Source organism: Ochotona princeps, chromosome 6 (genome assembly GCF_030435755.1).
Source record: "Ochotona princeps isolate mOchPri1 chromosome 6, mOchPri1.hap1, whole genome shotgun sequence".
NCBI lineage: Eukaryota > Metazoa > Chordata > Mammalia > Lagomorpha > Ochotonidae > Ochotona > Ochotona princeps.
This window is the reverse complement of record NC_080837.1, coordinates 35,816,561-35,841,412: the sequence shown is the minus strand read 5'-3', so window position 1 is coordinate 35,841,412 and position 24,852 is coordinate 35,816,561. Positions and strand designations below refer to the sequence as shown.

At 39.8% G+C, this 24,852-nt stretch overlaps 1 protein-coding gene across 10 annotated transcripts in view; it reads right to left on the bottom strand.

The window, feature by feature from the left end:
• The window catches only part of TTBK2 (tau tubulin kinase 2), a 132,750-nt gene that overhangs the window by 6,267 nt on the left and 101,631 nt on the right, over window positions 1–24,852 (bottom strand). For all 10 annotated transcript variants that reach the window (XM_058665986.1, XM_058665984.1, XM_058665983.1 and 7 more), the window contains 7 exons: window positions 24,181–24,273; window positions 23,138–23,263; window positions 14,176–14,333; window positions 11,307–11,523; window positions 8,085–8,296; window positions 6,287–6,875; window positions 1,306–2,576 (listed from right to left, as the gene is read on the bottom strand). In XM_058665986.1, the coding sequence (XP_058521969.1) occupies window positions 1,306–2,576; window positions 6,287–6,875; window positions 8,085–8,296; window positions 11,307–11,523; window positions 14,176–14,333; window positions 23,138–23,263; window positions 24,181–24,273 (2,666 nt within the window). The remainder of the gene's footprint in view (window positions 1–1,305; window positions 2,577–6,286; window positions 6,876–8,084; window positions 8,297–11,306; window positions 11,524–14,175; window positions 14,334–23,137; window positions 23,264–24,180; window positions 24,274–24,852) is intronic.

Here is a 24,852-nt window from a genome sequence, read left to right as displayed (position 1 = left end):
TAGCAGCTTCTTCCAGGTCTCCCATAAGAGTGCAGGGGCCCAAGGATTTGGGTAATCCTCCACTGATTTCCCAGGCCACGCACAGAAAGCTGAACAGGGAATGGTACAGCCAGGACACAAACCAGTGCAATATGAGATGCCAGTCCCACAGGCGAAACCTTAGCCTGATGTGCCACTGCAGTGCCCCCTGTTTTTTACAAAACTTAATACTAGTGCAGTTTGAGCACAGAGCAGTAGCTTAGTGGTTGGGGTCCTCGCTTTGCATGCACCAGTTCTAATCCTGGCAGCCCTGTTTCCCATCCAGCTCCCTGCTTGTAGCCTGGGAAAGCAGTCGAGGACAGCCCAAGGCCTTGGGACCCTGCACTTATGTGGGAGACGTGGAAGAGGCTCTGGGCTCCTGGCTTTGGAACAGCTCAGCTCCAGCTGTTCCAGCTGTTTGAGGAGTGAATCATTGGACGGAGAATCTTCCTCTCTGTACATCTGACTTTCCAATAAAAATAAAATAGATCTTAAAAAAAAAAGACAAGTGCATTTTAAAAATTATTAGTGTATGTTTTCAGAGACGCACATATAAAGATATAATTTTATGACAACAAATGAAAGGAGTGAAGACAGACACCCAGGAACAATATATAAAATAGCTACAGAATATACACAAAATGCAACAAGGGAATTTTGCTATAGAAAGTTAGCTGAATATAAGACAAGAGACACAGAAAATGAGGGGTAAAAAGCAGTATAACCTGTAAAAAATAACTACCACAATGACATAAAAGCAGTATAACCTGTAAAAAATAACTACCACGATGACATAAGTCAACTCTTCCTTATCAAGCAATCCTAAAAAGAAAGGAAATTTTAACCTAGGCCATAACATGGAAGGACTCCAGTACTTACACGTGTAGTCAAAATTAGAAAGTGGGTTAGTACTTGCCCAGGGTTAGGAGGAAGGAGAATCAGGATTATGTTTAATGGGTATAAAATTTCAGTTCCATGAAATAAAGAGTTCTGAAGATGCATAGTGCTGATGGAAGTACAATAAAATCAATATACCTAATACTTCTGACCTGTATATATAAAAGTGTTATAGATGGTAACTTTCATGTGTTAATTTCAATTAAAAAAAAAGAGGAAAAGAATTAACCTAAACCAATGAGACTACTTCTACGGCATCATACTATAAGTCCTTGGAAAATCAGGGAAGACTGTAGATGCCCAAGCAACAAAGCAGTGACACCATCATAGAAGAGTGAAACAAATTAAGAGATGTTACACACCAAACACACAGGGAGTACCCAGTGTTACCTGGCTTCCACTCCAGGCCTTGAGGGTGGTTTTCCTGGTGGTGGCCGAGGCAGGAACTGAGATGAAGTGGAGCTACTGACATGATCTGTGTTGACCCATGAAACTGGCCTTGGGATTTTGCTCTTTCTGCACTGGGAGACCATGGGTGATAGAAAGCTGTCTTCAGCTGACCTACTCAGGTGAGAATCTGTTGCCAGTCTTGAAAAGGGAGTGAAGACTTCCTCCTCAGGAAAGGCAGTGGGAATGGTGGCTAGTTTCTCCTCGAGCAGTTTCTCAGAGGCACTTGAGAGGTCACCAAGGAAAGACCTGAATTGCCTTTTTTCCACCAGAAGCTTGACCAGGTCTGGTTGATAAGCTTTCTTTTGGAGGAGCTTTTCTTTTGCAGAGACTGGAGAGGAAGATTCAAAACTTGAATCTATCTCTTGTGCTAAGACAGGGATTCTGCTATGTCTAGTTACAAAGGATGACCTAACAACATCCTTCCGGGTTGAAGGACCATGCTCATTCTCTGAAGCACAAGGAAATAGTTCTCCATTTCTAGGGGCAATTTTCTCTCTTTTACCATCCTGATGCAATAAAGAAGAGAGGTCTCCTTGATGACCCAGCAAGTCTTCACTCTTGATATCATCTTCCTTGCCTATTTTATTTTTATGCCCGGTTGCCATCTGGCCTATCTGTCCTTCAATATGTGGGTCAATGACTGTTGGAGAAGTTTCTGAAGTTCCAATTGCCAGCAGCTTCATTATCTCATGATTTTTGTCTTGATTTGGCACTACACTAAAAGTCTGTGTCTTGGCCACATCAAGAGGTTCAGTAGTAGTTGAATGATCCCTTTCCATGGTTACCAAATCTCCTGGGAGAGAAGAGATGGCAATACAATGCTGCCCTTTACTTAATTTCTCATCTTCATTGTCTGACCCTAGAATACTTTTCTCCTCAGTTTCTCCAGGAAGATTCTCAAACTCTCTCACATTTAGTCTGTTTTGGTCAGGAAGATCTTTTGGTCCCAGGTCTTGAGATCTGTCACTCTCTACAATATTGGGTAACAAGTCATGACCAATGTGATCTATTTGAATCCCCAAATCCGTTCTGCTTCCTCCACTAGGAGGTTCACCTTCTGTCACAACCAAGCCAGAGAAATTCTCCTTCGGAGAGTAAAGTTCTACAGTGGGTTCCATAGGCTGAAGATCTTTCTTCTCTGGCTGTTGACCACAATGAAAGCTTCCTGAAGTTGACTGTGTAGATGCTACAGAAGGTCTAGGAATTGTAATCTGGAAAGGGAAGAGAAATAAAAATTAAAATGCAATTTGCTGAAAATCAGTGAAGACTCATGATTTGTAACACCTCAAATTCCAACTTATGAGACCACAGATGTTGGCCAGGTCTGCTCAACTCAAATAAAAAAGGGCAAATCAGAACAAAAATGAATGATATTCAAGCTTCCCAACAAGGAGGCACTGTTCAGAATAGCCTCCTGTCTTTCGTTTAGCAAGCCCTGCGCCCTGGAAGACTGATTTCTATAGATGACATCATTTCATCTTCTCTAATTTCTGAGTTCTGGTTGCTTTTGCCCAGTGGGGTCACCAACAATGTACAGGAAAGAATGAGTAATGATTCTTTCTAATGTCTCCCTGAGGGACGGCAGCATTGATAGTGGCTCCCTACCATCCTGGCCGCAGCTCCTGTCTTGTGGCTCTTCTCCCACAGCTCTGAGTCTCAACCACTTCTGCTAAGAGTACATTACTCCACCCTTTCAGAATTCATGGTAGGAATGACTCCCTCAATCATTGGTCCTGTTGCCTCTCTTTCTTTTTGCTACTCAGACGTCTTTTGTCATATTTACTTTACAAGTCAACTGTGCTATTTATTTCTTGCCAGAATTCAAATACAGGATTATAGGGGAAAAAACTTATTAGCAAATTATTACATTCCATCTTGGAGTGACTGGTTCAAGTTAGCCATTCCACTTCTGACCCAGCTTCCCCTGCTAATGTGCACCCTGAAAAGCAGATATGGCTGAGACACTTGATTCCCTGCCACTTACTTCTGTATTTGTTTGTTTCATTATCGTTCTTTGAAAGATTTGTTTATTTGAAAGGCATAGTTTCAGAGAGAGAGAGGGAGAGACAGAGAGATCTTCCATCCCCTAGTTTACCTCTCAAATGGTCGCAACAGCCAGGTTGAGCCAGGCCAAAGCCAGAAGCCAGGAGTTTGTTGGGATCACCTATGTGGGTGCAGAGCTAAAGGCTTTGGGCCATCATCCACTGCTTTCCCAGGCCATATGCAGGGATCTGGATGGGAAGTGAGGTAGTTGGGACACGAACATGTACCCAATTGGGATCCCAGGGCTTTGGATCACCCTTTACTGTTTTCCCAAGCACATTAGCAGGGAGCTAGATTAGAAGTGGAACAGCTAGGACTTGAATCAGAGCCCTTAGAGATGTCAACATCATAGGGATGTTGGCAGCTTTACCTACAATGCTGGCCCCTATGCTGCTTCTAAAGGTAATATTAAGAAATGAAGAGGCAATGACTTTCTAAAGGACTACTTAAGATCATACAGTACAACCTGACTCGATGTTCCACAATGAAGTCTCATTTCTGCAGCATCAGTACTCCAATCCATCCTTCCTCTCTCCAGCAGTGATCACTCAATATCACCCAGATCCAGTCATATTATATCCTATAGTTACTGCCATTCTAGGATAGCTCATACACAGACCTCATTTGGAAGTAAATAAACTTATTTTTTTCTTCTTTATAATTGTTCATTTTTGTCAGAGACAAAATTAGCCTCACCATTTAATAATTAAAATGCAATGTTTATTAGATAACCCAAACCTTGGTCTTATTTTATTTCCTGTAAATCTATTATTGCTTAGTGTCTTTTTAGAAGTGATTGATACAAGGCAAACCTCATTAATGTGTACTTTAGGGGAAAACCTAATCTCCAAAACTATTTCTGAACGAATTTCCTTTGAATCTAGCAATTTATGTGTCTTTAAAAATACATTACCTACAGAGTTGGCATCTTTCAGCTACCAGCTGAAACACCAATATTCCCTGTGCATGCTGGATCATGTCCCAGCTGCTCTACTTCTGATCCAGCTCCCAGCAAATGTATTTGGGAAAAGCAGAGCAGAACAGCCAGAGTACATGGGCTACTGTCACCCATATGTGAGACCAGAACGAAGCTCCTGGCTTTGGCCTTCTGCTGTTGAGGCTATGTGTACAGTGCAACAGCAGATTAAAGACCTTTCTAATCTTCCCTTTCTCTCTGTAACTCTTAGAAATACATAAATACATTTTTAAGAAAATAAATTAGCTTAAAAAATACACAAGCTTATTTGATAATCAGCAGTTTCACACACAGAAATGGAAATTCTTAAGGCTCATAGCTGATAAATCTGTACTAACAAATCAAGAGGTGTCTAGAGTTTGGCCTCGTGGCTAATATGCTGGTAAATATCCCAGTGTCTCACACCAGAGTGCATGGGTTCGTCCCAGATCTAGCCTCTAACTCAGCTTCCTGCTAATGCAGATCCTGGCTGGCAGGCAGCAGCTAATGGCTTAAGAAGCTGGGTCTCCGCAATGCACAGAAAAGACCTGGACTGAGGTCTTCACTTGCAGTTTCAGTGCCACCCCAAGCTTGGCTGTTGCAGGCATTGGAACAGTGAACCAGCACATGGTCGTGTTTTTTCTCTTCTCAAATAAGCAAAATCAACAACAACAACAACAACAAAACTTTAAAGAAAAATTAATGAATGTTTAATATTCTTAGAGAGCTAGTTTAATATTCCAACCATATTGTTAAATAAATATTAAAACTTTTGCTTTGCTTATTTATATAGATTGCAGTAACAGTGCATTTTTCCTTCATGTCATTAAAAAAAAAAAAGGAAACAAGCCTGAGTGAAAAGGTATAAATTTACAAGTGGTTGAACACTCTATACGTATAGATCCTGATTTAATGAAAAGATTCTGATTTTTTGTAAAATTTCATACTGAACTTTACAACAATATAGATGCACTCTCTATGCCCTTTGTAAAGTCCAAACTCTACTGAAGAACCTTAGTTGATTAATAGTTTAGTCCTTTCTTAACCCATTAGGTTCTATGACTCATTATATATGACTCCTGTTAACACTCAAATTAAACAATAAATATATCACTTACATTAACTTTGAAATAAACATTATATCACAGAAATATTCACAGAATTGAAAACCTAATTGGTTAATAGCTCCCTGAATAGAAGATAGAAAATGATGAAAGAGGGCCTGGCACAGCTGTTCAGTGGCTAAATCCTTGCCTTACATGTACCAGGATCCCATATGGGTGCTGGTTTCTGTCCCGGAAGTCCCGCTTCCTTTCCAGCTCCCTGCCTGTGGCCTGAGAAAGCAGTAGGGAATGTCCTAAAGCCTAGGGACCCTGCACGCACATGGGATATCCAGAAGAAGCTTCTGGCTCCCGAATTCAGATCAGCTCAGCTCCAGATGTTTCAGTCACTTAGGGGAGTGAACCAACAGACAGAAGATTTTCCTGTATCTCCTCCTCTCTGTAAAATCAGCCTTTCCAATAAAAATAAATAAATCCTTAAAAAAAAAAAGGAGGGCCCAGCGGCGTGGCCTAGCGGCTAAAGTCCTCTCCTTCAAAGCCCCAGGATCCCATATGGGCGCCGGTTCTAATCCCGGCAGCTCCACTTCCCATCCAGCTCCCTGCTTGTGGCCTGGGAAAGCAGTCGAGGACGGCCTAAAGCTTTGGGACCCTGCACCCGCGTGGGAGACCTGGAAGAGGTTCCTGGTTCCCGGCTTCGGATCGGCGCGTACCGGCCCGTTGCGGCTCACTTGGGGAGTGAAACATCGGATGGAAGATCTTCCTCTCTGTCTCTCCTCCTCTCTGTATATCCGGCTTTCCAATAATAATAAAAAAAATCTAAAAAAAAAAAAAAAGGAAATGATGAAAGGAACAGATCTCTTACCGCTGTGAGGGGTCCTTCTGCTTGAGCTTCCATTGGACTTGTGGGTGTTGCCGCAAGAAACTGACCAGTAGCTCCAACATGGAGTTCCAGCCTATCAGTGTACTGTTCTGCAGCAGCAGTGGCAGGATGCTCGGAGGACAATGCTAACACTACATCTGAGGTTTCCTTCTTTAGGTGATCATTTTCTGCCCAGGGCCCTAATCGGAGTTTTTCATCTTGAGGCGAGTCCTCCAGGACTTGAAGCACTTCAGGCTCCTCATCGGAAGGGCTTCCAGTTGTTTTATGGCCTATAGCCTCATTTGTCCTAAAATCCTGAAGGTCCTTCTCCTTGTCCACAATCACCCAATCTTTGGAATCAACCTCCTGCTTGCAAGAGCTCAGGTTCACAGCTATAAACCCATTGCTGCCACCACCATCTGCCTGCTCCGGGGTGTTGGCAGAAGCAGGCTTGGAAGCATCAGGAAGATACTCTTCATCATAGTGCCAGATGTGATCACCACGGGACACGACAGGAACACCAGGTTTGTGATGCAGAGCAGGGAGAACAGATTCCTTTCCTGCGCTGGAATCTTTCTGCATTCTCTCCAAGCTGAAGGGAATGGAGAGCAATTATTCAATTGTCCTAGCGGAAAAAATTTATCATGTAGTCTTTAACTTTACACAAAATTATATTCATTCCAAGATAAAATATGTGTAAGACATAAGGAAGGTCACACAGGGTTGACAGTGTTCTCTTCTGCCTCGCTAACAGTCCTGCTTGTGCTTCCACCTGAATGGGTCTCTCGTTAGCTACTTTTGTTAGCCTAACTCTTTGTCACACTAAACTTTTGTCCCAATGGAACTCTTATATCTAGTCAGTGTTGGCCACAAAGAAAAATTTTTAAATAACTGTCTCAACCCTAGTCCCTCTTTTACATTATGCCAACAGGTAAACATATGCTTACATCACACAGTTATAGTAAACACATATCTCCAAAGGACTGTTTAAAATGGAACCTGAATTAAATTAGGACCAAAGTGGCTGAATCTCTTGGGACACAGCAACTACCAAGAGAGTCAAATCCATGATCCCTCTAAACTAACATTTCATTGGCAACAGTGACCAGCTGATAAGTACAACTGAAGGGCATGACTTATCAACTCAGGTCTCAATACTACTGACGACTTTTATAACTAAAGAACATATCCCAAGCTGCTTGTGAACTTTCATTTCCATCTTATCAAATTTTGTGGTATGGTAATATTCCTGGTAACCAGAAATTACAGTTATTATCTATACATAGTACCCCAAGGTTTTATCTTCTCTCTACATACATTATGACCCTTAGGGGAACAAAAATGATTTTTTTTACATAAATGTTTTCTTACTCCATTTCACAAAGAAGGGTTTTACCAACTTGAACTGCCTGCCCTGGTGTATGAATTTCATGCATTCCCCTCGTTTCTGCCTAAAGTTATCCTTATCATGCTGTCTCCAACTCACAATTGTTTAGAAGAGATCACGGCCTAAATAAAGCAACTGCAAAAATGTTCATTAAACTTGCACCTATAGTTACAAAGTTACCAGTTCCAATGCTCCATTTCAAATGCCAGTCATTTGTGATCCAAGAAGACAATTCACATTAATAATCAGGATTATAATAATTAAAAAGTACGGATGAAAATGACAACTTTAGGGAATCAGTGTTATGAAATGCAAGAAATTTTTATTTGAAAAAATTTTATAATATAAATAGAAATAAAAATAAGGAAAATGGTACCTTAGAAATTTCAAAGAGAAAGAAAAACTATTTTATACCAGGTCTCAAGAAACTTGTCAGTATCTGGCTTTGGCTCCAGCGTCAGACGTTTTTCCAACTCAAAGCTGTGGATGGAACGTAACTTCCTCACGAGTGGAACATCTCTGTCTGGCTGGGCGATCTCAGAGCGGACACGGATTGGTGAACCAAGGCTTGGAGCATTGAGCATACCATTTGCTTGGCCATGACTATTCTCCTCTTCAGTAGCAGCCTAGACAAAATATAAGACAAGACTATGAAATACATTCCTGCAACTACACATGAGAGGAGTCAGTAAAGCCTTTAAAAATAGAGGCTGTAATAGACGTGATTTCCAAAGATTTGGGTATTTTTACATTTGCTTCATTTCATTTTTGTTCACTAACACTTTATTGGTTGAGTTTTCTAGATTTTTACTCAGTTGCATCTGAAAAAAATACTTTTGGTATAATCTCAAAACACTTAACAACCTTGGCATTTCTCAGTATGTTTGACTAGACACTTGCAGGATCACATTACACTGAACTAAAACCTGAAAGGACAATTCTCTTGGAGGTATGGGTGGTCTAACAAGAGGTAGAAGAGATCACCATGCCTAGGTGCCCTGTGCGCTATTTTTGTTTCATCTCTAAGAAACAAGCAATAAAAATCTGAGAACACAAAGACCTCAGACAGACCAGAAGGCTGAGAAGCAGACAGCCTAAGAAAGTGGGTTGTTTAAGGACGGAAACATAGAGCAGCATAATTATCAGGAAAGTCAAGTTCTGCACCAAAAGTGTGTTGGGAGAGGAAATCTGAGACATCGACTTGGATTACGACTTCAGGAAGACAGCCAGCTGATGTCACAGGAGAGGTATATTCCTGGCTACCAGGAGAAACACAAGCTAATCTCTTCTAAAAGGAGGCTCTCCAACTCCCAAATTAGGTCTTTGCCAATTAATGAGCACAAAACAAAGGTAAACACATGAGAAGGTATGCCATCATGATGAAGAGTCAGCAGAAATAACTGCAAAAAACCTTTTACGCTCCAAAGACATTAAAATGGTGCAGATATAAAATAGATTTGTATAGAGTGATTAAAGAAATGTCACAAAGATCAACAAAGGGTCATTTTGAGATTAACTGATCTAATATTAATTATTCAACTAACAAGTTAAACACTGCAAATCAGCTAGCACAAAAAAAAAGCTCAGGTACTAATTAGCAAACTGGAAGGCATAACTGAAGAAATTACTAGAAAGAGATGCAGCAAGAAAAATATGAAAAAGAAATATTACATACAGAATAAGAAGGTATAAGATAAAATTAACTGAAGTCCAAGACAGAAAATAGGATGAAGAGGGGCCACTATTCATATAGAGAATAGACACGCAGTTCCTAGAACTGATACTAAAAGATGAATCAAAATATTCAGGAGGGGATGGCGCTGTGGCTCAACTGGCTAATCCTCCACCTCCAAGTGTCAGGATCCCATATGGGCAACGGTTTGTGTCCTGACTGTTCCACTTTCCATCTAGCTTCCTGCTGTGGTCTGGGGAAGCAGTGGAGGATGGCTCAAAACCTTGGGCCCCTGCATCCACACGGGAGACTCAGAGGAGGCTCCTGGCTTCAGATTGGCACAGCTCTTGCTGTTGTAGCCAGTGAACGAAAGATCTTTCTCTTGGAAAGATTCCTTAATCTATTAAAAAAAATTGTTGCTCCTTGTCTGTAAATGTGCCTTTCCAAGACAAAATTTTTAAAATTTTAAAAAGCACCTGCAGAGCAAATAATTTAGTAAATCTCCAAGTGAAGGTACTCAACTATGTTGAATTGATGAAATTATTCATCTAAAAGCCAACATTTGAGTTGTTTAATATTAACATAAATGCTTTATCTAGATCTTTAAAAAAGGAAATAGCTTCTAATGTCTAGGAAACTATATTATAAATTTACCACATACATTCACCACTATACACCACAGTGGACATTTGGCACAATGGCTCAATCCATGACTTGGCAAACCCACTTCCTATATTGGTGTGCTGGGTCTGAGTTCTGGCTATCATACTTCTGATTTGGCTTCCTGCTAATGTGCATTCTGGCAGGTAGTAGATGACAGTTCAAGTAATTAGGTTCCAGAGTTCCCAGTTTCTTGCTTTAGCTGGCCCAGACCTGGTTGTTCAGGCATTTGGAGAGGAAACCACCAGATAGAGGATCTGTCTGTCTCTATGCCTTTCAAAGAAAATGAAAAAAAGAAAAACCTGTATACACTATTATAATAAATAGTGGACGTAGTGCTTAGGAGCAAACCATCTACCGTTTAAATTTCACTGAGAGTAAGTAGTGGTAATGAATGAAAGACAGAAAACGAAACTAATTAAGCTCTTACATGTCCAAAATTATTTCAATCTCTCAAATACACAGCCATATACATTGGCAACTGAAGATAACACTAACGACTTTCTCCATAAGAACAATTTGTTTTTGATGCCAGAAAGACAAGCACAGTTGATACTATAAAACTCTGATGCTTAGTATCTACTTTTCATTATTCAGTCTTGATTATTTTTTTTAAAAGATTTTATTATTATTGGAAAGCCGGATATACAGAGAGAAGGAGAGACAGAGAGGAAGATCTTCCATCCAATGATTCACTCCCCAAGTGAGCCGCAACGGGCCAGTATGCGCCAATCCGATGCTGAGAACCAGGAACCTCTTCCAGGTCTCCCACACGGGTACAGGGTCCCAAAGCTTTGGGCCGTCCTCGACTGCTTTCCCAGGCCACAAGCAGGGAGCTGGATGGGAAGTGGAGCTGCCGGGATTAGAACCGGCGCCCATATGGGATCCCGGGGCTTTGAAGGAGAGGACTTTAGCCGCTAGGCCACGCCGCCAGACCCCACTCTTGATTATTACTGGTAGAAAGAGTGCTTATGCAATAATTAGACCACATTATGGTGTATCACATCTGTGCAGAGAACATTGTTATACCTCTCTTGATTCAAAGTATATACATGCTATGGTATGAACATCTATGTCCCCTCAAAATTTATGTCAAAATCCTCTCAAAATGATGGTATCAGGAGATGCACCCTGTGGAAAATGGTAAGAAAGAATCCTCATGAATATGATCAGACTGCTTACACAAGTGGCCCAAAAGAGACCTCGTCTCACCCCCAATTTGAAAACAAAGCAAGAAAGCCAAAACGGAAGACCTTATCAGACACCATATAAAGACTATCGCTTCCTATACCACAAATACACACCTTACAAATTCCAAGCTTTATCTTGTTTTTGTTGGCATCCATCTCCTCCCAGACATCCTTTTCTTGGGGACGAGGGTGCCCCAGGGATCCAGGTAACTTGTCTGGTGACACACCAACAGGGATACCATTCTCCCCATCACTAAGCTGCTCATCTGGAAATACCTCATCAGTATTTTCTCGAAGCAAGTCTCCTGGGATGGGAGTCGCATTGGCAATTCTGAAAATGAGAATTTTTAAAAAGGCAGGGCTTTAGGAGACCAAAATAAAAAATAACTATGAGATTCTTGTACATTTTGCCTTTGGATTTAAATTATTAGGTCCATATATAATCATGAGAATTTAAACCAATCACCCATACATATACAGCTTGAAAACTTAAGTCAAGCCAATTTTATAAAATATAACTTAAATTTAAAAACTGCAGAATTTTCTACATGATTTAAAGATACAAATTCTAATAATGATAACTCACAGATATGATAACTATTTTAAAAAAATATTTGGTCTATTTCTAGGAACTTTTCATTAATTATATGATTTTACGTTATTTACAATTTTTCTTAGAGAATAAAATACTACAGACAGAAAAGTGTTAAGCTCCATAAGAAAATAAACAGGTAGTAAATTAATCTGGTTTAAAGATTCATTTATTTATTTGTAAGGCAGAGCTAGAGAGAGAGAACTATATATATATATAGAGAGAGACCAACTTTCTATCCACTGGCTTACTCCTCAGTTGGCTGCAATGGCTAGGGCTAGGCTTGGTCAAAGTCAGGAGAGTGAAAAATCCATTCAGGTCTCTCATGTGGGTGGTAGGGGTCCAAGTACTTGAGTCATCTTCTGCTGCTTTTTCAGGTATATTAGCAGGGAGCGGAATTGGAAGTGGAATACCGGAACATGAATCAGCACCCATATAAGATGCTGTAGTTGCGGGCGGTGGCTTAACTTGATATGCTACAATGTTAGCCCCTATGTTTTCTTTTCTTTCCTTTTTTTTTTTTTTTTTTTTACTTATTGAAAAATTCTCTTATTATTATTTTAATAATCTTACATAGTTGATTAGGGTATAAAGGGTCAAGGGCTACAGGAAAGTTGGTAAGACCATTGTTTTCACACTAATATCATCATTTTTTTCCCCTGTATCTGGGCTCAATGGAAAAACGAAGGGAGAAGTCCCACCCAGCCTCCCACCCATCCCAGGTCCCCAATGGGGGCATGCTCCGAGGGTCCTGCTCAAGCAAGCAGTTTTGATAGTTCAACAGGTCTGAATTGCTGCCAATCTTGCCATTTCAATCACGATGAAATCTATTCAGAATCCACTTGCTGACATAGTCTCTTCATGGTTGGGATTCTGAGTCCAGCAGTTCAGTTGGAGGGATCTCCAAAGAAACTTCGTCTGAGGTGATCCCAGACCTGATTCTGGTGTGTGCTTGTCAATACAGGGTCTGGCACAGTCTGTCGCACCAATTAGCTTATCCACATGCTGGTTGTTGCAATTGCTGGGTCAGTTCTGTTTCCAGCCTAGTCCAGTCTGATCCTGCCCACTTCATACTCACCCTCATGCAAACCAGTGGGAGCTGCAGCCTAGTTGGGGCGACTCCCTATAACCCCCACCAGGCATACTGACATGTAATTATTGTGAATGGCAAGTCAGGCATTCTATTGGTGAACCACTCTAAGACAACAATCAGGCCCTGTTCAGATGAAGTATGCACTTCAAATTCTTATGGGAAGACTAGTGATGTTTTAGAGAATTTTTCTACCCGATGTGTTGACTTTCATGATCATTTTGGCCTGAATGGATCAATGCTAAAAGATAAATCTCTTGGACTGGATTTTTGGTTTTTGGTTAAAGCATCATTTAGCAAGCCCTCATCTCACATCAGAGTGCCTATGTTGGAGTCATGGCTCCTCTCCCAATTCCAGTTGTTAGTAATGTGTAGCCTGGGAAGCAGCAAATGATGGTACTTGAGCCCTCGTCCCCTAAGGGAGACCTGGACAGAGTTCCTAGCTGCTGTGTATGACCTGGTTGTTGCAGGCAATTGGGGAGTGAACAGTACAGATGACCTCTCTCTCTGGCAGTGTTTGTCTCTTTCTGCCTTTCAAACAACAAATGAAAATATAATAATTTTTGGAGTACATAAACATTTTTTCATAGTACATGGAAAATAAATGAGGAAATATTATGATTCAAAAAGGTTTCAAAAATTTTTTGCACAGAAATAAATTCATATTCTCAATAAAACTTCTTTCACAAACTTTTTTAAGTGCCCTGGCATGTATATGTATTGTTACCATGGTCAGTGTTTGTAGGCAAGATAAAACAGAGGAGATAAAGGAACAAATACAAATCAAAAACCAAAATGAATTATACTGAATAAATGTAGATGAGGAAACACCAAAAAAACTAAATACTAAGAACATGTAAATATGGAAATCACCCTTAGCTGTTCATAGTGCACGTGATGAAGAGCAGATTGTTTCCCTGAGAGAAGCACGCTACATGTTCTGTTTCCCACCAAACTTAACTACCCTCCAGATGTAACCTCAGGCTCATTCTTTCCAGGGTTTCACACATCCTTAGAAACACAACTTACTATGTGCTTTCTCATTTTGAAGAAAACTCACTGTAAATATAACATCACCAAGTCATAAAAACACTTAGCCCTATTTCAAAGTATGATCTATTAGGGTTTTCCAACAGAAGCAATTCCAAGGTACACACAAGAGCAATGCGAACTTAAGGAAATCCAGTGGGATTCCCATATGTCTTAGCATTTCATCACCTGAGAGTATCTGGGTGAAAAAAGACAGATTTTTTTTTTAAGTTTCAGGAGAGATACAACAAAATGTTCTATTCGAGACATACCCAATTGCAGCAGGAGTCAAACGGGTGTGCAACTGAGGAGTGGTGGAAGTAGTGGTGGTTGTTAGGGAGCCATCAGTTCCAGTCTTTTCCCAGTCGAAAGGGTCACTCTCAATTACTCCAAAGGTCTTGATGCTATTGTCGAACACAGATGTAAGAAGCTAAACCACACACACACACAAAAAAAAAAAAAAAAAAAAAAGAAAGAAAAGAAAAAGAAAGTAAGCCGATAATAAACCTTCTTTTACAAGGCAAAGCACTTCAGAAGCATAAAATAACTCTACTATCATCTTTAAAAACTGATAGCTAACATAGGGAAATCTGAAAAAGGACTACATTTGAATAACTATATTGAATTAATATTAGTATTTTCTTAGTCTTTATAGGGTGTCAGGAACAGTTAGGAGGCTGCTGTCAGTTGCATCAGCATGGCGACAATAAAGGTGCTAAGAGGAAGAAGAATAGGAACCTAATCCTGGAACCGCATCTCGGTGATGGATTAGATGAAAACAGAGTAAGAGAGGAATATAACATAACTTAGGTTTCTGTCCTGAACCATGGGTCAACACAGTGAGATGGAAAGCAGTGAGTGTGGGGATAAGCTATTTACATTTTATGGATTTAGGGAGAACAGGGAATCTAGGCACAAATTTGAGAATTATCCACACACAGATATCAAGAGGTATTACTTAAAACCACAGGACCAGCTAGTAGGAAAGGTGTCCATGATCTAAGCCCGAGTACTACAACATTTGGATGGGCTGAAAAAAAGATTCAACAAGAGTAACCAAAAAAGTGGGCAAGCAAGAAAGAAAATAAACAGCGGGGTGTTCTAGGCAACAAATGAGGAAACCACTTCAATAAGGAGGGTGTTCCAATGCTACCAACTGTAAAGTTACAACTATTTTTGAGTGTTTTATTAATTTCTCCTTTCAACTCAGACTCCAAGAAGCCAGTGCCTTCTGTTCTTGTTCATCATTGCATCTCCAGGTGCTAAAACACAACAGGTACCATTAAAACATTTTAAGAATATTTATAACATTTGCTAAAAGTGTCACAAATGTAGGAAAGGAAATGAAAAAGGTAGAGTTAGAAACGGCACGGTATAAAAATCTAAGAAATTTTATTTTGTTGCATTTTATTTATGTAAATGATCTATGTTATAGTTTAGACTTCCTCAAAACATTACAGGTGAAAGAGGACAGGAAGACAGATGTGGACCCAGGACACAGGACCAGACCCCCTCTCTTCAATGAGTCCAGGTTCTCACAGAGTGAGACTTGACCTGGCTGGCAGGTCTAGTTCATATCCACAAGACAGCACCCATCTTGCTGTGTCAGCACTTAGACTGCCACTGCTGAGTCCTTGCCTGCAACAAAACAATCCTATGTCAAACGTCATTTTACCATGGAATTACTTTCTTACATTTATCAGAGTATTATATGCCTTAGAAAATGTATTGCATAGCATCAGCCTCAAATCAAACACAAACACAATTCATTACTGTGAAAGTGATACTAGACCAGTAACAGGAAAAAGTGAAGGACATATCTAAAAAATAGGAAGGAAAGCTAAACTTATTGCAGCATTTAAGGCATTCTGGTGGGGGCAAAATGCCCACACTTAGCAGATGTCTGTAGATATCTTAAAGACAATTCTATTTTAGCAAAACAACTTCCTAACTGAGGTCAAGAGTGACAAAAAAAATCTTAACATTCATCAAATTGGGATGGTAGAAACAAGACAGGGACTCACATTTCTGATAATTGAATTCATGACATCTCATCCAATAGAGCTGAGAGTAATATAAATTACTATATCACTATTAAGTCATTCATAAATACAGTAGTGTGTGCACATATACATCTGTGTATATATGGCAGCCCTCATTCTTTTTTATACCAGAATATTGAGGGAAGAGGAAATAAATACTGCTGCAGGTAGGTGAGTGCTGTGCCCAACTGGTTATGCAAACAAGGCTGCTAGGGTTCTGCCAGCTTAGATATCTGACCTGGTTGCAGGCTTAGTACCACAATGATAATAAAATGATCTGATTAGCATACCACTCCCATTACGCACTTGAATCCCAATCCTATTATACACCCTATATAATGACATTTGCAGGATTTCCCCACATGCAGTAGCCCCTATCACATGATACCACAATACCTCTGGTTTGTAAAAATTCTTCAGAGGCATAGAAATGGGTGGTACTCAAGCCTTGCCTCAAATTCTGCCCCCTTGTGTGTATTCAATTAAGTCTTATTCCAGACACCAAATCAAAAAAGGATCAAATTATAGTTTATTGCCATTGTTAAAAGTACTACTAAACGTTTTGCTTTTTACCTGTTAAACTGTAAAGTATTAAGCTTTTTACTGCAATGTAAATCTAAAAATATGCTATCTCAAAAGCTAAAAAAAAGAGTCAGAGAGAGGGAGAAGGAAGGAAAGGAGAGAAGGAAGAAGGGAATATTATGTTTATAGAATTTTACCTACAAATTATGAGGACTCTGTTAAAAATTTAAAAACTAAGAAAAGGACAACCCCAAACACGGCCAACTGTAGCACTCTCCCATGAGGTTGCCAGCACTCCTTCTGAGTGTGTACCTTCACTCTACCCTTATATAAATCTTGCTTCCCTGCTCACCCTTACCTGTATCTATTCCTCAAAGTCTTTTGGGAGACAAGAACCTGGATCTAGCCTGATCAAAGGCCTCGTCCACAGCAACACTACTGAAAAAAAATATTTTTTCTCAGAGCAGGGGCTCACTATGATAGTTTCTCAAACTAGAAAAAAGGCAAAATAAAATTGAAGAAAGTCTTCCAAATGATTCTGAGACTTCCTCTATTGAAGGTATGTCCCACAGGTCTCCACTGGTAATCGTTGGAAATCTAGTACACACTCAAATTGCATAATCCTTTTATTTAACAGCATATTCTTAGAAAATACAAACTCATTTAGAGCCCACATTTCTCAAACTAGGGTAAACATGCCCCTAAGGAGAAACAATCATGTGCCAATTTGAAGTCATCTGACAACTGTAGCACAGTTTTCTTGAACAATTTTCTCAGAGAATGGCATTTGTAATACTACTTTAAAACACAATGAACATAGACCCCACATGGTAGCTTAGTGGCTAAATCCTCGTCTTGCATGCACTGGGATTTTATACAGGCTATCAGTTCCTGTCCCAGCTGCTCCAGTTTCCGTCCAGCTCGCTGCTTGCGGCCTGGAAAAGCAGTCAAGGGCGGACCAAAGCTTTGGGACCCTGCGCCCACGTGGGAGACCTGGAAGAAGCTCTTGGCTCCTGGCATCGGATCAGCTCAGCTCCAGGCACTGCAGCCAATTGGGGAGTGAAGCAGCAGACAGAGATCTTTCTTTCTGTCTCTCCTTTTGTCTGTGGATCTGTCTCTCCAATAAAAAAAAATAAATCTTAAAAAAAGGGGGGGTGGTGGCAGCGCAGCAGCCTATAGTGGTTAAAGTCCTCTCCTGCATGTGCCATGATCCATTTAGGTGCTGGTTCATGTCCCAGCTAGTTCACTTCCCATCCACCCCCCGCTTGTAGGCTGGGAAAGCAGTGGGGGACAACCCAAAGCCTTGGGATGGATCCTGCATCCATATGGGAGACCCTGAAGAAGCTCCTGGCTCCTGGCTTTACTCATCAGCTCAGCTTTGGCTGTTGCAGACTCTTGGGGAGTGAATCAGCAGACGGAAGATCTTCCTTTCTGTCTCTCTTCCTCTCTGTGTATCTGACTTTTCAACTAAAAAAAAATCTTAAAAAACAAAGATAACGAACACAAAGAAGTAAATTTCACATGAGCCTTAAAACAAATCAGAGGAAAGCAAAGAAATCTGAACTTGTGGCTGATACTTTAAGACAACTTCCAGACCTTCTGAGGAACACTCACACTTTGCTGCCAAGAATTGTAACTGATAAAACAGTGTGAGACACACTGGAAACACAATATCACCAGGAAGGGAAACTCTCTCTGAATGGATGAAGGGAGGGGAAAGAAAAGAGAAGGAAGAGCTTGAAGAGGGTAGGGGCATGCAAAAATGGCAGCACTGCTTTCTATTTGGAAACTATTGCAAATTATTTGTGCTAATGTCTGTTCTACTTACACATATGAAAAGGAAGCTATCCATTTATCTTAAACTGAATTACACACAAAAAAGAAACTGAATTACAATGGGGAAACATGATAAAATAATTTTTAAAAGCAAACCATTCAAAATACTAAAAAGTATTAAAAATCATTTACTTCATATAGGTAGTGAGACTCCGAAAAATTTGAACTTTTTACTTTATGTAACAGCAAACTTCTGTAATGACTGTCCATTATTCTTAATAACTAGAAAGAATTTAACCAGAAAAAATGTGTATTATCTGGGGCAGTGTTATGCCACAGCAGGTGACATCAGCATCTCATATTTGTATCCAGTCTGCTCCAATTCCAGTCCAGCTCCCTGCTAATGGCTTAGGAAAAGCAGTTGGAAGATGGTCCAAGTGCTTGGGCTTCTGCTACCCGTCTTGTGACTTCAGCCTGGCCCAATGCTGGCCACTGCGGCCATCTGGACAGTGATCCAGCAGATAGAAGGTCTCTGTTTCTTTCTCCCTCTCTGTAACTTTTTCAAAAATAAATGGATATTTAAAAACTATGTATTATCTGCAATGAACTGACTATATCTTAACTCCAGGTTACCCACAAAGATGGTTGGTGCTAGCTTCCACCACCTGAAATGTCTTTATTCTTGATAACAATCAGGTACTAACTGAGCCTGAGGGAAGCAGTCCTATTTTTTTGTTTGTTTGCTTGTTTCTTTTTAAAAAGATACATTTATTTTTATTAGAAAGGCAGTGACACAAAGAGAGCAGTGACAGATCTTCCATCTGTTGCTTTACTCCCCAAATGGCCACAACAACCGCAGCTGGGCTGGTCTAAAGGCAGGAACTTCTGGGTTTTCCACGTGCAGCAGCCAGGACTTCAATGAGCAACCACATGTGATACCAGCACCACAGGAAAAGGATTAGCCTGTTACACTACTGTTCTGGCCCCCAAATACTCCTCCTACCCTTAGCACAAAACGCAATTAATAACTCTATTTACCTCTAAATGAAATCCTCATTTGCCTTTCAAAGAAAACACAAAGTTCAGCCTTTGCAGAATGTAAGAATCATTTGTAATGTAATAATAAAGGCTCACTGAGAATGTCCACTCCTGAATCCTCAGTTAATAAGTGATAAAGTAATGGATCGATAATAATTTTTTTTTTTTAAAACAAGTACTTAACCTAAAAAGTACAATGGCAATGCTGGCTTGGCTGGTTTATAGCCATTAACTGCAAAAAAAAAAAAAAAAAAAAAAAAAAGCATCCTTTCAGGGATCAGCAGATTCAATAAAGGGTAGGAAACGCACACACATTCCTGATTTTTCTGTTCTTCTGGAAGATTCCTGCCCAAAATGTCAGAGGGCGAAAAATGCATTGCGTTTATCTTCTGTAGAACATAACCAGTAAACACTGGAGCAGTAAACACTGGAGATCAAACAGAGAATGAGTGGAAGAGGTTTCACTCTTTCACCATTCAGCCCAGGTTAAAGGAGTGAGTTAGGAGTGTCCCCATGGTCAGCTGCCCCAGTATCTGAGGCTGTGAGAGGCAGCATATTTGTTCACAAAGGGGCCAATATTTCAACATTTCCTCTTTCAGGTTCTCAATTAGTCTATAAGGTAAACAATTTTCTCACTGCCTTAGTAAGACCAAGGAACATGACGTAATGCTGAATAGAATTTTAAAATGAAAAAAAAATTAATTATACGCAAGTGCACTGAGGCACATGTAAAACCACTGACATTTACATTATGTTTTACAATTTATAAAACATTCTCACAGTCATCTCACTAAAATCTTACAAATACTGCTTAGGAGGTATTTCCATCATTTCACAGATTACAAAATTGAAATTTAGAAAGAAAGGTCATACAAATAGTGTATAGCAAAGCACCACTGTAAACAAATTTTTTAAACACAAGGCTGTCACCACTATATATTGGTAGGGTTAGATCCATGGAGCAGGCAAGGCAAAAACATCGCAGAGCTGAAATTATAAAACCCTTAAGATGTCCATAAAAGAGAGAATACTGCATTCTTTTGCTTCATTTAGTGGTAACATTGAAGGGAAAAAGGATTTTCTTTCATACCTTAGACTCACATATGGTAACCCTGACTTGGGGCTACTCTGTTGCTGAGGGAATACCATGAGTGGCATGACAGGACATGGCTGAGTGAGCCAAGAGCAGGCAGAGGTACAGAAGTCAAAGTTTTCTCTCTTGCTGTCAAGTAAGCACAGTGTTCTCTGACTCTACTGTATTCTGTAATATACAACTCACTCAATTCATTTATGTACTGAATACAGAAATACAAATGTTAACAAAATACAATCCTGTATTCGGAGTTTATATCTGGCAGAAGCAATAATCAATGCACGCAGATATAACTCAAAGTGGCTAAATTCCTCATTGATTTATTGAGGAAACTGAGGTAAATGTGCAAATCGTGGCTTTCTTTTTTTTTTTTTTTTTTAAGATTTATTTACTTTTTATTGGAAAGTCAGATATACAGAGAGGAGGAGAGACAGAGAGGAAGATCTTCCATCCAATGTTTCACTCCCCAAGTGAGCCGCAATGGGCCGGTGCTGTGCCCATCAGAAGCTGGGAACCAGGAACCTCTTCCGGGTGTCCCACGCAAGTGCAGGGCCCCAAGGCTTTGGGCCGTCCTCGACTGCTTTCCCAGGCCACAAGCAGGGAGCTGGATGGGAAGTGGAGCTGCCGGGATTAGAACCGGCGCCCATATGGGATCCCAGCACATTCAAGGCGAGGACTTTAGCCACTAGGCCATGCCGCTGGGCCCGCAAATTGTGGCTTTCAAGGCTGGTTGTTTCCAACTTAATTGGTCATCCAACAACGAAGTTAAATTTCTGAAAGAACAGTAACTAAAATCAAATTCAGGAATGTATTTAAAATTGCAGAACTAACTATCTGGACAGTAGGAGTTCACAGGAGCACTTAACGTAGAGTAATTTTTCTCAAAATAAAGATGGTAGCAAGGCTCTGTGTAGGAAGCAAGAAACAGAAATGCAAAGACCAAACCTTTTTGCAGTCTAACGCCTCATAGTAAACACAAGATCACACCAATCACATCAACATCTTTTTTCCAAAGATCCTACACACCTGCCCTCTGGGTATAAAAGCTTCAACAAAGAAAATGTTACATTTGCTTTTTCTCTTCCCAAAATAAGGGGCATCACTGTGACAAAAAGGGTAAAAATATGAGGGTAAAAGTATCAAGTTTTGGTTGTTACACTTTGATCCACCTCCCAATTAAATGCCTGAGAAAAGTAGTGGAAGACGGCCCATGTGTTTGGGTTCCTACCATCCACATGGGAGAGCTGGAAGAAGCTCCTGGCTACCAGTTTCAACCTGGCCCACTGCTGGAATGAATTTCACTGCTAGAATGGAACAAAGGGTAGAAGACATCTTCCTGTCTTGCTACCCCAACTCTATCAAAAAAACTATTTTTAAAAAAGGACAATTACCACACTTTGTTATTAAATGATAGAGGAGTTCTGCAGACAATGGCTAGACAAAAAAAAAAAAATAATTTGCTAAGTTAATTACAGAACTACATTTCAAATTTCAGTTGGTAACATGCAAAAAAAAATTTCAGTTGGTGTACAGTCTGCCTTGGGTTGATTATAACTAAGAGATGACGGGATTCAAAAATGTTTGCCCACGCATCTGGAAAGGCATCATGAAGTGGTTGTAAAACTCGGGGAAAAAAAAAAAAAGTCTGCCCACAACCAAACATTGCCAATAAAAAAAACAAATTAACACTCAAAACAATGAAGCTGGAATCTTCTGTATTTCTTCTTGAATCTAGTCTTACAGGTATAACTTTATTATTTATTAGAATTCTTTAATGTAACTCTATGCATTAGAAAATACAAATAAACGTATAGGTAAGAGCATATTCCAAAGCAACTCATACATATACAATATATTCTCCTCATGTGTTACACAGTTCTTATAATTTATAAAGCAACTAGCTATTTGACAAAAAGGTGAGTTTGCCACTTAAGGTCTCTAAAGACCTAGGGCTGTACAATGTATCTCTGATTATGCATGGTTTTTATCTGACAGAAAAGCTGCAGATTAACCAATAAAAACTACTATATGCAAATAAATGCATTATGCTATAGATACTCAATCTTGTGACTGGACAACACTGATAACCCTTTAAAACTTTTATTAACAGGCAATAATGTCTATGTGTGGTAGATACACATAATACAGTAAAACATCTAATTATGGTTAACCAGAATTATTTTGCATCTAGTACTAATCAAGTTCTTCCTATGACTAACAGAATCTTCTGAAACACAGCTGGCTGGGGTTAGGGATGCAATTTGTGGTAAACTTTGTTGACCCCTAGGAGGCCTCATTAATTGATAGTCTAAGGAAATGATTCAGTAACAACCAATGAACCGGAAGCCAATAATTTCCAGTGATTGACGCAGTACAGTACATTAACATGTGATATGCAGCACTTAAGCCCTTGGCAGACACATTTCCTAGCTAGACATTTCCTTCTGCTCAAGAAAATAGCTACACAATTTATATACTCTGAACTCTCATGGGTTCTATACATTAAATAAAACATGAAAGGGACAGTAAAATCTGTTACATGACAAACAAACCTAAAACTTTAATGCAGTGAATTTGTCCATGAGGGAGAAAACAAACACAAAGGTTCTGTCACTAGCAGTTCATTTCCCTCGATTTCTCAGGAAGAATTGAAACAGTAATAATCTAAGGACTTCCCATATACATTTATAACACTCTCAAGCTACAAGGAGTGAAGACAGAGATGAAGAAAAATTAACCCAAACAACTCACAAAGATGGTTACCTGGTAGTCAGGCTTTGTAAAATAATCCAAAGAAGAGATATGGTCCAGAAAGACGCTGAATTCTGGAGGGAGATGTTTCAACATGAGTCTATGGTCATACCTCTCCTTAATAGAGCCTACTTGCTCCTGGGAAGGAAAGAGAAAAGGAACCTTAGCCAATTTTTCTTGACAGCTATGCATTAAGTGCTCTTAGTAACTATCTCCAGGGTATACAGTAGGTAATAGATAGCAGGTAATTAAGCAGAAGGCAAGAACTGAGCTCTGCCTAGTAGCATTAATGCACAGTGCTTTTGCTGGGGGTGGAGGAAGCTGTAAAGCATAATGAAAATGGTTGCATAGAGCTCTGTATCAGGGAACTAATAGTCTCTAAAAGAAAGAGTTCTGATCACCTTTTGTCAGTAAGAGTTCACAATTTTCAAGCCAAACAATCAAGGTGTGACAACAGCCTAAAGCTCATTTATCATGGGGAGGGGAGAGAGAGATCTAACCAAGTTAAATGCAGAGTAGAGCAGAGGGCTGGATGACTGGCACAGCGGTTACGATATCACTTGTAACACCTGGATCCTCTTCAGAGGGTATGGGTTCGAATCTAGACTCTACTCCAGATTCTAGCTTCCTGCTAATGTGCATCCCGGGAGGTAGCAGGTGGTGGTCCAAGTGCCTGGGTCCATGTCACACAGGCAGTAAACCTGATGGAGTTTCTGGCTTTGGCCTGACCCCAGTGCATGGCTTTTATGAGCAATTGGGGAATGAACCAGCAGATGAGAGATCTCTCTGAGTATCCAGCTTTCAAATTAAATAAAAAGATTATTTATTAAAATACTTCTAAAAAGCTTAAAGGGATATAAACATCTGAAACAATGACTAAAATTAACCTGTTCTCCATGAACATAAAAAAGCAGTATTAGCACACAGAAAAGAATCAACTACTGGGATACAGTGATAGTATCTTCAGATTATAAATCCTATAAATTTTCAATAAAAAAGCTTACTCAAGAAAAAACACTTTCCTTCCCAATCAAAAATTACATTTCTAAAATTACCTTGTCCTTTATCTTTCTCCAAGGCAGCTGACCAACCACAAACTCCACCAACATGTAGAATAAAGACCAAAGATCATCGTGTCTTCCCATTTCCTTCATTAAAAAAAAAAATTAAGTCACATTATATTCTTTGCTCCATGTGAGTGCAATCCATTAGGGCTAAAAACTTACTGTATCTAACTATGTCTATAAATTTATTTCCCATAAAAATGACCTGATAAATTTGTCTTTATATCTACATGGTTGTAAAGCCATCTATATGGCAGAATACACAAATTAAAAAGCTGGGGGCCAGCATGATGGCTCAATTGTCTAATTCTCTGCCTGCAAAAGCCAGAATCCCATATGGGTGCCAGGGTTTATATCCTGGCTGTTCCACTTACCATCCAGTTTTCAGTTTATGGCCTGGGAAAGCAGTAGAGCAAGGCCCAAAGCCTTGAGACACTGTACCCATATGGGAGACCTGAAGAGGCTCCAGGCTCTTGGCTTCACACTGGGCTCAGCTCAGGCCATTATGGTCACTCAGGGAGTGAACCAGTGGATAGAAGATTTTCTCTTTGTATATACTTCTGTCTGTAAATCTGCCTAATAAAAATAAATAAAACCTTTTTGATATGAAAGAACATCCCAAAATCCAGAAATGGTAGAAATAATATAATTAACAATTAGAGT